At 37.3% G+C, this 13,739-nt stretch overlaps 1 protein-coding gene across 1 annotated transcript in view; it reads right to left on the reverse strand.

Moving 5' to 3' along the window:
• LOC122807067 (contactin-3-like) overlaps positions 1 to 13,739 on the reverse strand; it is a 2,190,808-nt gene that overhangs the window by 1,474,908 nt on the left and 702,161 nt on the right. The window contains exon 4 of the mRNA XM_044077995.1: positions 6,066 to 6,241. Coding sequence (XP_043933930.1) covers positions 6,066 to 6,241 — 176 coding nt within the window. The remainder of the gene's footprint in view (positions 1 to 6,065; positions 6,242 to 13,739) is intronic.

Consider the following 13,739-nt stretch of genomic DNA (forward strand, 5'->3'; position numbering starts at 1 on the left):
TGAAAATAGATACAGGTTGTCTCTTCTTCTTACCATCACAAGAAATGAACAGCTGCTCAGAAGTCTGAACGGATTTTGTTCTGTCAATATACTACTTGAGTTGTCTGTAGACATCCAATGTATGAAGTATCCCATATCCCTCAGTTTTAGGTTCAAAGAAAAACACAGAAAGGTGGGTAGTTTGGCTTAAAGTAAACTTGGATGCCACTTTAGGCATAAAAGAAAGATTTGTTCTTAAAGAAACCCTGTTTCTGTGAAAAATGAGATAAGGCTGATCCAACATAAGAGCTTGTAAATCAGATACTTTTCTTACAGAGATCAGAACAATTAGGAAAATGGTTTAGTATGTTAATAATCTCAAGTCTTCCAGATGAGCTGGCTTAAATGGAGCAAGTGTCAGTTTCTCTAACAGAAAATTAAGATCCCAAGGAGGAACCACCAGTTTTCTTGGATGTCTCTTTTCTAGTACTATTACTCCTTTCAAAAACATTATGACATGAGAATGTATTGAAAGAGGGGGAATCCATGGGCAGTCGTGCTGAAATGGCCAACAAATGAACCTTGACAGAAGAATAAGACAGGCCATAGGAAAGTAACTTACATAAATATTGCAAAACCAGAGAAACACTAGTCCTGAATGTGTGCTGATTATGTTGTTGGCACCAACTAAAAAACCTCTTCCATTTGCCCATTTATGAATTTCCAGTAACATGCTTTCTTGCCTCTATTAATATTTGCTGCACATCCTCTGTAAACAGGTGTCTCAAAGGTACTAAAACCCTATCTTCAAGATAGTCAACTGAATTGGTTGTGGGTTACAAACGCCCCTGTTCTTGTGTGACTAGATCCAGTCTGTGAGGAGGCTTGTGATAATTGCCTGTAGCAAATATCAAAATAAGGGAGAACCACTACTATCTGGGCCAAAAGGGAGTCACCAAAGTGATAATGGGGAATTCCTTCTTAATCTTCAGAAGTATCCTGGGTATCAACAGATCTGCAGAACAACTGAAAAGGCATATAGGAACATTCCTCTCCAAGAAAAAGAAAAGGCACCTGGCTTCCAGGCCTACTTACATGTGTCCTGGAGCAGAATTTTGCCAGCTAACTGTTCAGCAGGGATGCAAAGAGGTCTACCTGAGGAACTCCCCTCAGATGGATCAACTCTCAGAAGACCCCCCCCCACCTAGTTTCCATTCGTGAGGGAATGCCTTTACCCTGATCCTCTTGTCTTCCACACAGTTTTGCTCTAATGGAATGTAGGATGCCTATAGAGTGAGAATGTTCTGTAAATTTATATCTTAAGCTAACATGGCTAGTCTGCATAGGGAATAATATATGGCTCCCCTCTGCTTGTTTATGTACCACATCATTATTGCAATACCCATAACTACCTGCAGTTGTCCTGGAGACCAAACGTAATTGAGATAGTTGAGTGCCTTGATAATGGTGGGCATCTCTTTTATGTTTATACATTTTTGTCTGTCTTTGTTTTCCAGATTCCTTGCACTTTTATCCCCCTTAACACTACTCCCCAAGCAAAGTCTGTCTCGTCTTTTGTAACTGACTGCTTTAGAGCACAGTATTTCTTAGGGACTTCACAACTTCTGAAAACACTGGTACATTCTTTAAATAGTTGTATACAAAAAGAATCCTTCAGAAAGAGGTTCAGAAATCATGCAGTCCTTTTTGTCTGAATCAGAAAAAAAATGCATTTGTCCTATTTCATTGTTCTATGGAGTCAATTTCTTGAATTTCTTCAGGAAAAGAGGAGTCCTTTTTTCTTCTACCAGCAACCATCTTATAAGAAGGTTAAACAGCCAGCACAACACCCCAAACAACACTTAAAAAACTACTCTTGTCCTATGAAACTGGTACAGGGGAAGATAAATGTTTAGTTTTCTGTTTCTAGTTAACAGGAAAGTTGCAGCAAATATGTTTATTAATGATATCAACAGTTTGCTCATGGATGTGCACACCATTCTGGCTAAACAGGGGCACCTTCCCTGCCACTTCTCGCAAAACTGACAAAAGTGGTTCTCTCTTGTCCCCTAAGGCAACTGCAACAGCAGCAGAGAATGGTGGTAAATCCCAGTCCACAGTGACTGTATGAACAACACCAGAGGAGTCAGGGGAAAAAGATGGGTAATCTGAAGAGCAAGCTTTGGCCACAGCAGAGCCACCCACATATGATTTAGGCAACTTGCTGGCCTGCCATGATGCCAAAGGCTATTTATTTAACTTTTTCATTTTGTGGTTGGAAGGACTGACCATGGGTCTGGTAGTTTGTTCCATGGTCAAGCCTAAAATGTTACTTTTTTTCCCAGGGAGGCTAAGTACCACATGATGGTAAAACATACAAAGTATTTAAAAGTAACTTTTCCCAGTTAAAATCCATTTTGCCAGCCCCAGAAAAAAACAGGTTTAAAATGTTTAAAACAACTTTTAAACTGTCAGAAACAAAAGTGCACTTCCATCTAAAAGTAAAAGTCACATGACAGTTAAGAAAAACACATATTCCTAGCTTAAAAATACCTTCATAAACAGGAAAGTAAGTTTAAACAATAAATATAATGTGTGGAAGATTCTTCCCTAAAAGGAACTTCTCTTCCCAGCAATGGAACTACACAAGTTGACTACCAATCCTCAAAGGCCTGCAGAAGAGTGTGCCCTTCTGTGGCAGGAAAGCTCTGAAGGACTTGGTCTTAAACCTTTCAGTCAGCTCAGCTTGAGCTGTCTAACAGTTTGGATACATGGAAGGCACCATGAAGCTTCGGAAACTGACACTGTTATGTCCTAAGCAAGACATAACCTACATAGCTTAGACTACTGCAAGCAATGATCAATACAATGAACATCCATTTATGCTCACACAAAGACAAACCAGTCAGACACTCTAACTTTGCTCACACACACCCTCACACACACACACACACACACACACACACACACACACACACACACACACACACACACACACACACACACACACACACACACACACACACATCATGGTACACCAACATATAACATGCATTCAAATTTATCCATTCATAGTATGTCACAGCTCTACTGGTTATTTTTGCATGGTAAAGAGGCTCCAGTTGACCATGCACAGATTCTTAGAAGACACAGACATGCACTACAAGAATGTGATATACATTTAAGCCTTTGAAACCTTGCCCTTCTCTACATTTCCATTGTTTGTGTGCCTGTGAGTCCTGGACTACACAATTTTTTTGGAACTGGGCAGCATGCTGGGAAAGTTATTTACATAAACACCTCCCACAGAGTGCCATATTATCAAATGGGACTCTGAAATGCAAAGCCTTGAGTGCAGAGTGGTGATTCTAGACAGTAAGTGGATCTAAGAATCAGAATGCTCTCATGAAGAATGCAAGACCGCTTGTGCCTTTCCTGCATACTTCACAAATTGCAATTAATACTGGTCATACCCTACGGTTGTGAATCATCATGACCAGATAGTATATTATTCTAGAGTTGTAGTTATAATTAAATAATGTAGTATGTCTGGAGGTGGTAGGCATTGGACTGATGTAGAACAAGATCTACAACACTTGCGGAGTGCTCTAGATGTCAGTCCATGAAGAAACTAAATCCACTTAACACCTCAGCTAAATCAGTTCATTCAATGCAGTTTTAACTGACTCAGTGAGAAAGGTTGTCAAAAAAAAAAAAAGCTTCCTAGCAGAGATTGTACTTAAACATGGTAAAACCAAGTTTGACTGAGTTTTTGACATGTCATAAAAAAAGAGAAAATTCTGTGGAAGTTGCTGCAAAATGGGTACAAAGTTGTCTATGGATTGGACACCTCTGTTTTGTGGGGCATGATTTTTATGAGGAGACACTAAAGCATCATTTATGATTTGTGAATAGTAAACAGGAACATAAATGAAACAGAATGAAAGTTAGTCACTTCTAGGTACACTGAAGGCTAAAGTGTTGCTCTTTTACAGATTAGATGAAACAATTGTGATAAGAGAACTCCCTGCCAGAATGACTCAAACAGAATCGAACAAAAAGGGTAACAAGACTCTTTAAACACAATTGCTGCAGTTCAGCTCCATCTCAATCCAACATTTGCCACAGACAAATACATCTTTTTTCAGTTTTTGCAGAGACAGTGAGTTCTTAAATATGCATCTCCTGCTCCATTTCTTATGAGTAATTAGAAAACAGGCATCCCTAAAGAGTAGCTTGCTATAACCAAACTTCTCTGATGCACTTGACCATGGCAAGACAGATAAGTGGATTAAAACTTTTAATGTTTGACAGGAGCATAGGCATTTTTTTCATGGAGAATGCTAGGTGTGTCATACTTCATGTAGTTTTGTTAAGATTTTGTGGAAACACTGTGGAAAATCAACTAAAGTCAAGTAAAATTAAATAATTACTGCTCTTTTACATGTCATAAATTCTGGATAATACACATTACTATAATCTGTAATGTGTAACAGTTCTAGAAAACCACTGCAATGAATTCATATCTACATGTCAGAGGAAAGTAGAAGTACAAGTGTATCTGGAATTTTGTATGTCTTAAAAGTAGTTTTATTGAAACACTATGTGATATTCATTGATAACTACTGCAAAATTCTTAAAAATATGTACTTTTCAACTGCAGATCAATTTTATTAGGACTAGGTAAGATATGTTTTCCAGTTTAAAAAACTAGTGGTATAAACTTTTATAGCATGTCTAAATGAAGTGATAGTTTCTACATGTGTGTGTCTGTTCACATGCACACACTCTTATTTTTCTGTGATTGTTTATGCACATGTTATTGGGGGGGGTCGCTATCTCAGTAGTCTGAAACTACTGCACTGGGGGAACGTCCCTTTTTCCTCAAGGTTCAGGAACATTGGGGTTGATTATATTACATATAGAACTAACCCCTGCATGGTGATGTGTTTTTCCCACTGAAACTGTTTGGTTTCTTTCCATGAACACTGGCTTACCAGGTTATTTTCACTAAAATGTGAATTGCTGCAACCCACTCTGGATTAATGATATGTGACCCTTTAAATTATCTTTCCCAAAAGATATATCAGAGATGTGTTCTTCATAAATAAGCTGAGAAATATAACATTATGTTTAAAAAAAAAAACATTTGACAGATTACTTTTTTCTAAACAAGGTGCTATGTAAAAAATTAACATTATAAAATAAAATCTTAATATTTGTCAGTTATGAAATGATTAAAATGAATCCACGGGTAACTTTTTAAAAGTAAACCTTCAATCAGAGTGTGAGAAGATAACACAGAACTAAGTAAAAACACAGCTCTTAGTCGATAACATATAGGTATCAGTATTTGTGTCACATACATTGATTACACAAAAACAAAAAATATTAAAAAACTGTGCATTTCAGGAAATTACACTCAGATCACACAACTACTTCTCTCCCTCTTTCCCCTCTAACAAAATCTTGGTTAGTAAACTTCACAATTTGAAACCTTCCTATAAATAGGGCACTTGATGACCAGTCTTTGCTTTCTTTCTTTTTCTTTCTTTCTTTCTTTCTTTCTTTCTTTCTTTCTTTCTTTCTTTCTTTCTTTCTTCTTCCTCAGTCTCTTAATTCATTTTAGTTTCATAAATTTTGCTGTGGATATCTGATATTGATTCCAGCACATCCTGTTCCTGGTTCATTTCCACATTTTTCTGTATAGTATGACACCAAATTCATATCGTATCATTTTTACTCAACAGTCACAAACACACACACACACACACACACACACACACACACACACACACACACACACACACACACACACACACACACACACACACACACACACACACACACACACACACTGATACAAGAATTTGTATTTGCCATAACATATACTACATAATTCGTAGATAATTATTTGCTGTCAGTGTTGTTTTATTTGCAAGCAGTTTGCATATTTTCATCTAATCTGCATCCTTCATAACTTTGTCTGTGCTTGAACTGATAGTTGAAAATATGTTCATTCCAAGGCTAAAAAGATAAAAGCATTAATGAGCATCGCTCAAGTACATGAATGTGGGAGAACTTACATGCAAACTGTAGCTTGGCTTCACTGCTAATTACAGTTCCAGCTGTATTGGTTGCCACACACTGATATGTTCCAGCATCAAGGTCTTTATCAGGGTTTTTAATTTGCAGGTTGCCTCCAATTAAACTGTAGCGATAGTCAGACTTTATGTCTAGATCAGTGCTGTTGAGCCTCCACCTACAAATGAAGCACAAAAATGCCAGAATATTTATTTCACATAGACCTTTACATGCTTAAAGCAGTAATCTAGTTAGAAAAATAATACATTGTGATTAACATGTTTTCTGTCCTGTTAAAAGCAGTCTTAACACAACACTGAATAATTTCTATAAGAATTTCTATTACTGGTAGATTATAATGAGTGCTGCATTCTGGCAAAAAAATCTAGGCATTCTATTTTATTTGTATATCGTAATTAGGGAAGGGTGCTGATCCAGATGGACAGCTTTCAGAACGTTCAGTAGCACTGCCTGGTTGAGTGACTTGTTCAGAATCACACAGCGGGACAAAGGAGACTAAAGGAAGTGAACCCATAGCACAAAAGGCAGCTCATTAACAACGTTATCATTGGTTATGTGAAGCATACAGGATTCTGTCCTAAATATACCAAGATGGCCAGGATTTGAGTGTCCCAGGCCCTAAAAAAATCGAACTCAAAAAGACAGTGGGTGAGTGGCTGATGCCAGCTTACTAATTAGGATTTACAAGTATTTCATTGCAAATGTCTCTTCCATAAGAAATTCCAGAAACAGAACTCTTAAATTGGTGAAAACAGAAGCAGGCAGAGAGTAGAGTAGTAGATGTACCCGATCTGGGACTGTGGATATGCAGAAATGTGCCCCCACAATAACTCAGTGTAGCAAGCATTGCATCATACTTTCTGGACAATGGGGATAATGTTTGTATCATACATATATATATATATATATATATATATATATATATATATATATATACTTTTTCCTCTTGAAATTATCAGTGATCCCTGTCTCTAGCCTCCCATTCCTAATATTCTAAGACATCGAAGGAATGAATGGACAATTAGTGGTTGGTATCTTCACAGTCACAGATAATGTGGAGCAGGAAAAAAAAGCAGCAACTTTCAGACTCAAATTCTACTAAGAAAACCAACACATTAAATTTTACCGATGAATCAGACAAAGGGATTATTTTCATTTATTTATTTTTTTTTACTGTTTATATATTTTTTCACCAAGTTTAAATAAAAATCTGAACTCGGTTATCCCTGAACAATATACATTTTATGATGGTTTCTGTTGTTGGCGGAGTGGAGAAAACATTTGTATCCATAATCTCCTCAAGACTGAATCAAGGAGAAGGATATGAAAGGTTAAGGTTTTACAAGAAACTCAACCAGAAGCCAGTAAGAAATATGTTGTAGCCAAAAGCTATGCTGAGTTCATACTTATTCCAAAGAAATGCCAAACGAACTCTGCAAGGGTAAATCCAAACCTTTTTAATGTCTTAAAACCAGAAGTCTTAGCGCTTTCATTCACCACCATTGAACTTCATGAGAAGATGAGTTTCTGATGAAGTTCAATGGTGGTGAACGAAAGCGCTATGACTTCTGGTTTTAAGACATTAAAAAGGTTTGGATTTACCTTTGCAGCATTCATTCTGCATTTTTGAATTTACAGTATGCTGTTGTGGAACCAGGTTTGGGTTTGTCTTATAAAAGAAACCTATTTCACAGAGGGCATCGTAACTACAAGGAAATGATTTGGAAAAAGAAACGTGCTGAGTAGATCAATGAGGAATGATGACAGAAAAAGAAAGGTGCTGAGTAGATCAATGAGGAATTATGACAGAAAAAGAAAGGTGCTGAGTAGATCAGTGAGGAATGATGACAGACTAAGAAACGTGCTGAGTACATCAATGAGGAATGATGACAGAAAAAGAAATGTGTTGAGTAGATCAATGACGAATGATGACAGAAAAAGAAACATGCCGAGTAGATCAATGAGGAATGATGACAGAAAAAGAAAGTAGATCAATGAGGAATGATGACAGAAAAAGAAACATGCTGAGTAGCTCAATGAGGAATGATGACAGACAAGGAAAGTGGTGAGGAATGACAGCCCTGGTTTTGCAGAGCAGAGTGTATTACTGGCCTCAGAATCAGAGTGGATTCAGTTGACCCAAATGGGTTCTCCTTGCTCTCTTTCCAGGAGTAGCTTTTGGTACAACACTGAACAAGCAACTGATGTTTTGTATAACTTTGTTTTAGAAAAGTAAGAAATGTGTGGTAGCCAAAAGCTATGCTGATTTCATACTTATTTCAAAGAAATGCCAAACGAACTCTGCAAGGGTAAATCCAAACCTTTTTAATGTCTTAAAACCAGAAGTCTTAGCGCTTTCATTCACCACCATTGAACTTCATGAGAAGATGAGTTTCTGATGAAGTTCAATGGTGGTGAACGAAAGTGCTATGACTTCTGGTTTTAAGACATTACAAAGGTTTGGATTTCCTTTGCAGCATTCATTTTGCATTTTTGGATTTACAGTACGCTGTTGTGGAACCAGGTTTGGGTTTGTCTTTTAAAAGAAACCTATTTCACAGAGGGCATCGTAACTACAAGGAAATGATTTGGAAAAAGAAACGTGCTGAGTAGACCAATGAGGAATGATGACAGAAAAAGAAATGTGCTGAGTAGATCAATGAGGAATGATGGCAGAAAAAGAAACGTGCTGAGTAGATCAATGAGGAATGATGACAGACAAAGAAATGTGCTGAGTAGATCAATGAGGAATGATGACAGAAAAAGAAACGTGCTAAATAGATCAATGAGGAATGATGACAGAAAAAGAAACGTGCTGAGTAGATCAATGAGGAATGATGACAGAAAAAGAAATGTGCTAAGTAGATCAATGAGGAATGATGATAGAAAACGAAACGTGCTGAGTAGATCAATGAGGAATGATGACAGAAAAGGAAAAGTACTGAGTAGATCAATGAGTAATGATGACAGAAAAAGAAATGTGTTGAGTAGATCAATGACGAATGATGACAGAAAAAGAAACGTGCTGAGTAGATCAATGAGGAATGATGACAGAAAAAGAAACGTGCTGAATAGATCAATGAGGAATAATGACAGAAAAAGAAACGTGCTGAGTAGATCAATGAGGAATGGTGACAGAAAAAGAAATGTGCTGAGTAGATCAATGAGGAATGATGACAGAAAAAGAAACGTGCTGAGTAGATCAATGGGGAATGATGACAGAAGAAGAAACGTGCTGAGTAGATCAATGAGGAATAATGACAGAAAAAGAAACGTGCTGAGTGGATCAATGAGGAATGATGACAGAAAAAGAAACGTGCTGAGTAGATCAATGAGGAATGATGACAGAAAAAGAAACGTGCTGAGTAGATCAATGAGGAATGATGGCAGAAAAAGAAATGTGCTGAGTAGATCAATGAGGAATGTTGACAGAAAAAGAAACGTGCTGAGTAGATCAACGAGGAATGGTGACAGAAAAGGAAATGTGCTGACTAGATCAATGAGGAATGATGACAGAAAAAGAAACGTGCTGACTAGATCAATGAGGAATGATGACAGAAAAAGAAACGTGCTGAGTAGATCAATGAGGAATGATGACAGAAAAAGAAACGTGCAGAGTAGATCAATGAGGAATGATGACAGAAAAAGAAACGTGCTGAGTATATCAATGGGGAATGATGACAGAAAAAGAAACGTGCTGAGTAGATCAATGAGGAATGATGACAGAAAAAGAAACGTGCTGAGTAGATCAATGAGGAATGATGACAGAAAAAGAAACATGCTGAGTGGATCAATGAGGAATGATGACAGAAAATGAAACGTGTTGAGTAGATCAATGAGGAATGATGGCAGAAAGAGAAATGTGCTGAGTAGATCAATGAGGAATGATGACAGAAAAAGAAACGTGCTGAATAGATCAATGAGGAATGATGACAGAAAAAGAAACGTGCTGAGTAGATCAATGAGGAATGATGACAGAAAAAGAAACGTGCTGAGTAGATCAATTAGGAATGATGACAGAAAAAGAAACGTGCTGAGTAGATCAATGAAGAATGATGACAGAAAAAGGAAAGTGCTGAGTAGATCAATGAGGAATGATGACAGAAAAAGAAAGGTGCTGAGTAGAACAATGAGGAATGATAACAGAAAAAGAAACGTGCTGAGTAGATCAATGAGGAATGATGACAGAAAAAGAAACATGCCGAGTAGATCAATGAGGAATGATGACAGAAAAAGAAACATGCTGAGTAGATCAATGAGGAATGATGACAGAAAAAGAAAGTGGTGAGGAATGACAGACCTGGTTTTGCTGAGCAGAGGGTATTACTGGCTTTAGAATCAGAGTGGATTCAGTTGACCCAAATGGGTTCTCCTTGCTCTCTTTCCAGGAGTAGCTTTTGGTACAACACTGAACAAGCAATTGATGTTTTGTATAACTTTGTTTTAGAAAAGTAAGAAATGTGTGGTAGCCAAAAGCTATGCTGATTTCATACTTATTTCAAAGAAATGCCAAACAAACTCTGCAAAGGTAAATCCAAACCTTTTTAATGTCTTAAAACCAGAAGTCTTAGCGCTTTCATTCACCATCATTGAACTTCATGAGAAGATGAGTTTCTGATGAAGTTCAATGGTGGTGAACGAAAGCGCTATGACTTCTGGTTTTAAGACATTAAAAAGGTTTGGATTTACCTTTGCAGCATTCATTTTGCATTTTTGGATTTACAGTACGCTGTTGTGGAACGAGGTTTGGGTTTGTCTTTTAAAAGAAACCTATTTCACAGAGGGCATCATAACTACAAGGAAATGATTTGGAAAAAGAAACGTGCTGAGTAGATCAATGAGGAATGATGACAGAAAAAGAAACATGCTGAGTAGATCATTGAGGAATGATGACAGAAAAAAAACATGCTGAGTAGATCAATGAGGAATGATGACAGATAAAGAAATGTGCCGAGTAGATCAATGAGGAATGATGATAGAAAAAGAAACATGCTGAGTAGATCAATGAGGAATGATGACAGAAAAAGAAACGTGCTGAGTAGGTCAATGAGGAATGATGACAGAAAAAGAAACGTGCTGAGTAGATCAATGAGGAATGATGACAGAAAAAAAAACGTGCTGAGTAGATCAATGAGGAATGATGACAGAAAAAGAAACGTTCTGGGTAGATCAATGAGGAATGATGACAGAAAATGAAATGTGCTGAGTAGATCAATGAGGAATGATGACAGACAAGGAAACATGCTGAGTAGATCAATGAGGAATGATGACAGAAAAGATCAATGAGGAATGATGACAGAAAAAGAAATGTGCTGAGTAGATCAATGAGGAATGATGACAGAAAAAGATACGTGCTGAGTAGATCAATGAGGAATGATGACAGAAAAAGAAACTTGCTGAGTAGATCAATTAGGAATGATGACAGAAAAAGAAACGTGCTGAGTAGATCAATGAGGAATGATGACAGAAAAAGAAACGTGCTGAGTGGATCAATGAGGAATGATGACAGAAAAAGAAACATGCTGAGTAGATCAATGAGGCATGATGACAGAAAAAGAAACGTGCTGAGTAGATCAATGAGGAATGATGACAGAAAAAGAAACGTGCTGAGTAGATCAATGAGGAATGATGACAGAAAAAGAAATGTGTTGAGTAGATCAATGACGAATGATGACAGAAAAAGAAACATGCCGAGTAGATCAATGAGGAATGATGACAGAAAAAGAAACATGCTGAGTAGCTCAATGAGGAATGATGACAGAAAAGGAAAGTGGTGAGGAATGACAGCCCTGGTTTTGCAGAGCAGAGTGTATTACTGGCCTCAGAATCAGAGTGGATTCAGTTGACCGAAATGGGTTCTCCTTGCTCTCTTTCCAGGAGTAGCTTTTTGTACAACACTGAACAAGCAACTGATGTTTTGTATAACTTTGTTTTAGAAAAGTAAGAAATGTGTGGTAGCCAAAAGCTATGCTGATTTCATACTTATTTCAAAGAAATGCCAAACGAACTCTGTAGAAATCAAAATTTTAATGTCTTAAAACCAGAAGTCTTAGCGCTTTCATTCACCACCATTGAACTTCATGAGAAGATGAGATTCTGATGAAGTTCAATGGTGGTGAACGAAAGCGCTATGACTTCTGGTTTTAAGACATTACAAAGGTTTGGATTTCCCTTTGCAGCATTCATTTTGCATTTTTGGATTTACAGTACGCTGTTGTGGAACCAGGTTTGGGTTTGTCTTTTAAAAGAAACCTATTTCACAGAGGGCATCGTAACCACAAGGAAATGATTTGGAAAAAGAAATGTGCTGAGTAGACCAATGAGGAATGATGACAGAAAAAGAAATGTGCTGAGTAGATCAATGAGGAATGATGGCAGAAAAAGAAACGTGCTGAGTAGATCAATGAGGAATGATGACAGACAAAGAAATGTGCTGAGTAGATCAATGAGGAATGATGACAGAAAAAGAAACGTGCTGAGTAGATCAATGAGGAATAGTGACAGAAAAAGAAACGTGCTGAGTAGATCAATGAGGAATGATGACAGAAAAAGAAATGTGCTAAGTAGATCAATGAGGAATGATGATAGAAAACGAAACGTGCTGAGTAGATCAATGAGGAATGATGACAGAAAAAGAAACATGCTGAGTAGATCAATGAGGAATGATGACAGAAAAAGAAACGTGCTGAGTAGATCAATGAGGAATGATGACAGAAAAGAAACGTGCTGAGTAGATCAATGAGGAATAATGACAGAAAAAGAAACGTGCTGAGTGGATCAATGAGCAATGATGACAGAAGAAGAAACGTGCTGAGTAGATCAATGAGGAATGATGACAGAAAAAGAAACGTGCTGAGTAGATCAATGAGGAATGATGACAGAAAAAGAAACGTGCTGAGTAGATCAATGAGGAATGATGACAGAAAAAGAAACGTGCTGAGTAGATCAATGAGGAATGATGACAGAAAAAGAAATGTGCTGAGTAGATCAATGAGGAATGATGACAGAAAAAGAAACATGCTGAGTAGATCAATGAGGAATGATGACAGAAAAAGAAACGTGCTGAGTAGATCAATGAGGAATGATGACAGAAAAAGAAATGTGCTGAGTAGATCAATGAGGAATGATGACAGAAAAAGAAACGTGCTGAGTAGATCAATGAGGAATGATGACAGAAAAAGAAACATGCTGAGTAGATCAATGAGGAATGATGACAGAAAAAGAAACGTGCTGAGTAGATCAATGAGGAATGATGACAGAAAAAGAAATGTGCTGAGTAGATCAATGATGAATTATGACAGGAAAAAAACGTGCTGTGTAGATCAATGAGGAATGATGACAGAAAAGGGAATGTGCTGAGTAGAACAATAAGGAATGATGACAGAAAAAGAAACGTGCTGAGTAGATCAATGAGGAATGATGACAGAAAAAGAAACATGCTGAGTAGATCAATGAGGAATGATGACAGAAAAAGAAACGTGCTGAGTAGATCAATGAGGAATGATGACAGAAAAAGAAACATGCTGAGTAGATCAATGAGGAATGATGACAGAAAAAGAAACGTGCTGAGTAGATCAATGAGGAATGATGACAGAAAAAGAAACGTGCTGAGTAGATCAATGAGGAATGATGACAGAAAAGAAATGTGCTGAGTA

This window comes from Protopterus annectens, chromosome 7.part0, assembly GCF_019279795.1.
Source record: "Protopterus annectens isolate FY-2018-M chromosome 7.part0, PAN1.0, whole genome shotgun sequence".
NCBI classification, from domain to species: domain Eukaryota; kingdom Metazoa; phylum Chordata; order Ceratodontiformes; family Protopteridae; genus Protopterus; species Protopterus annectens.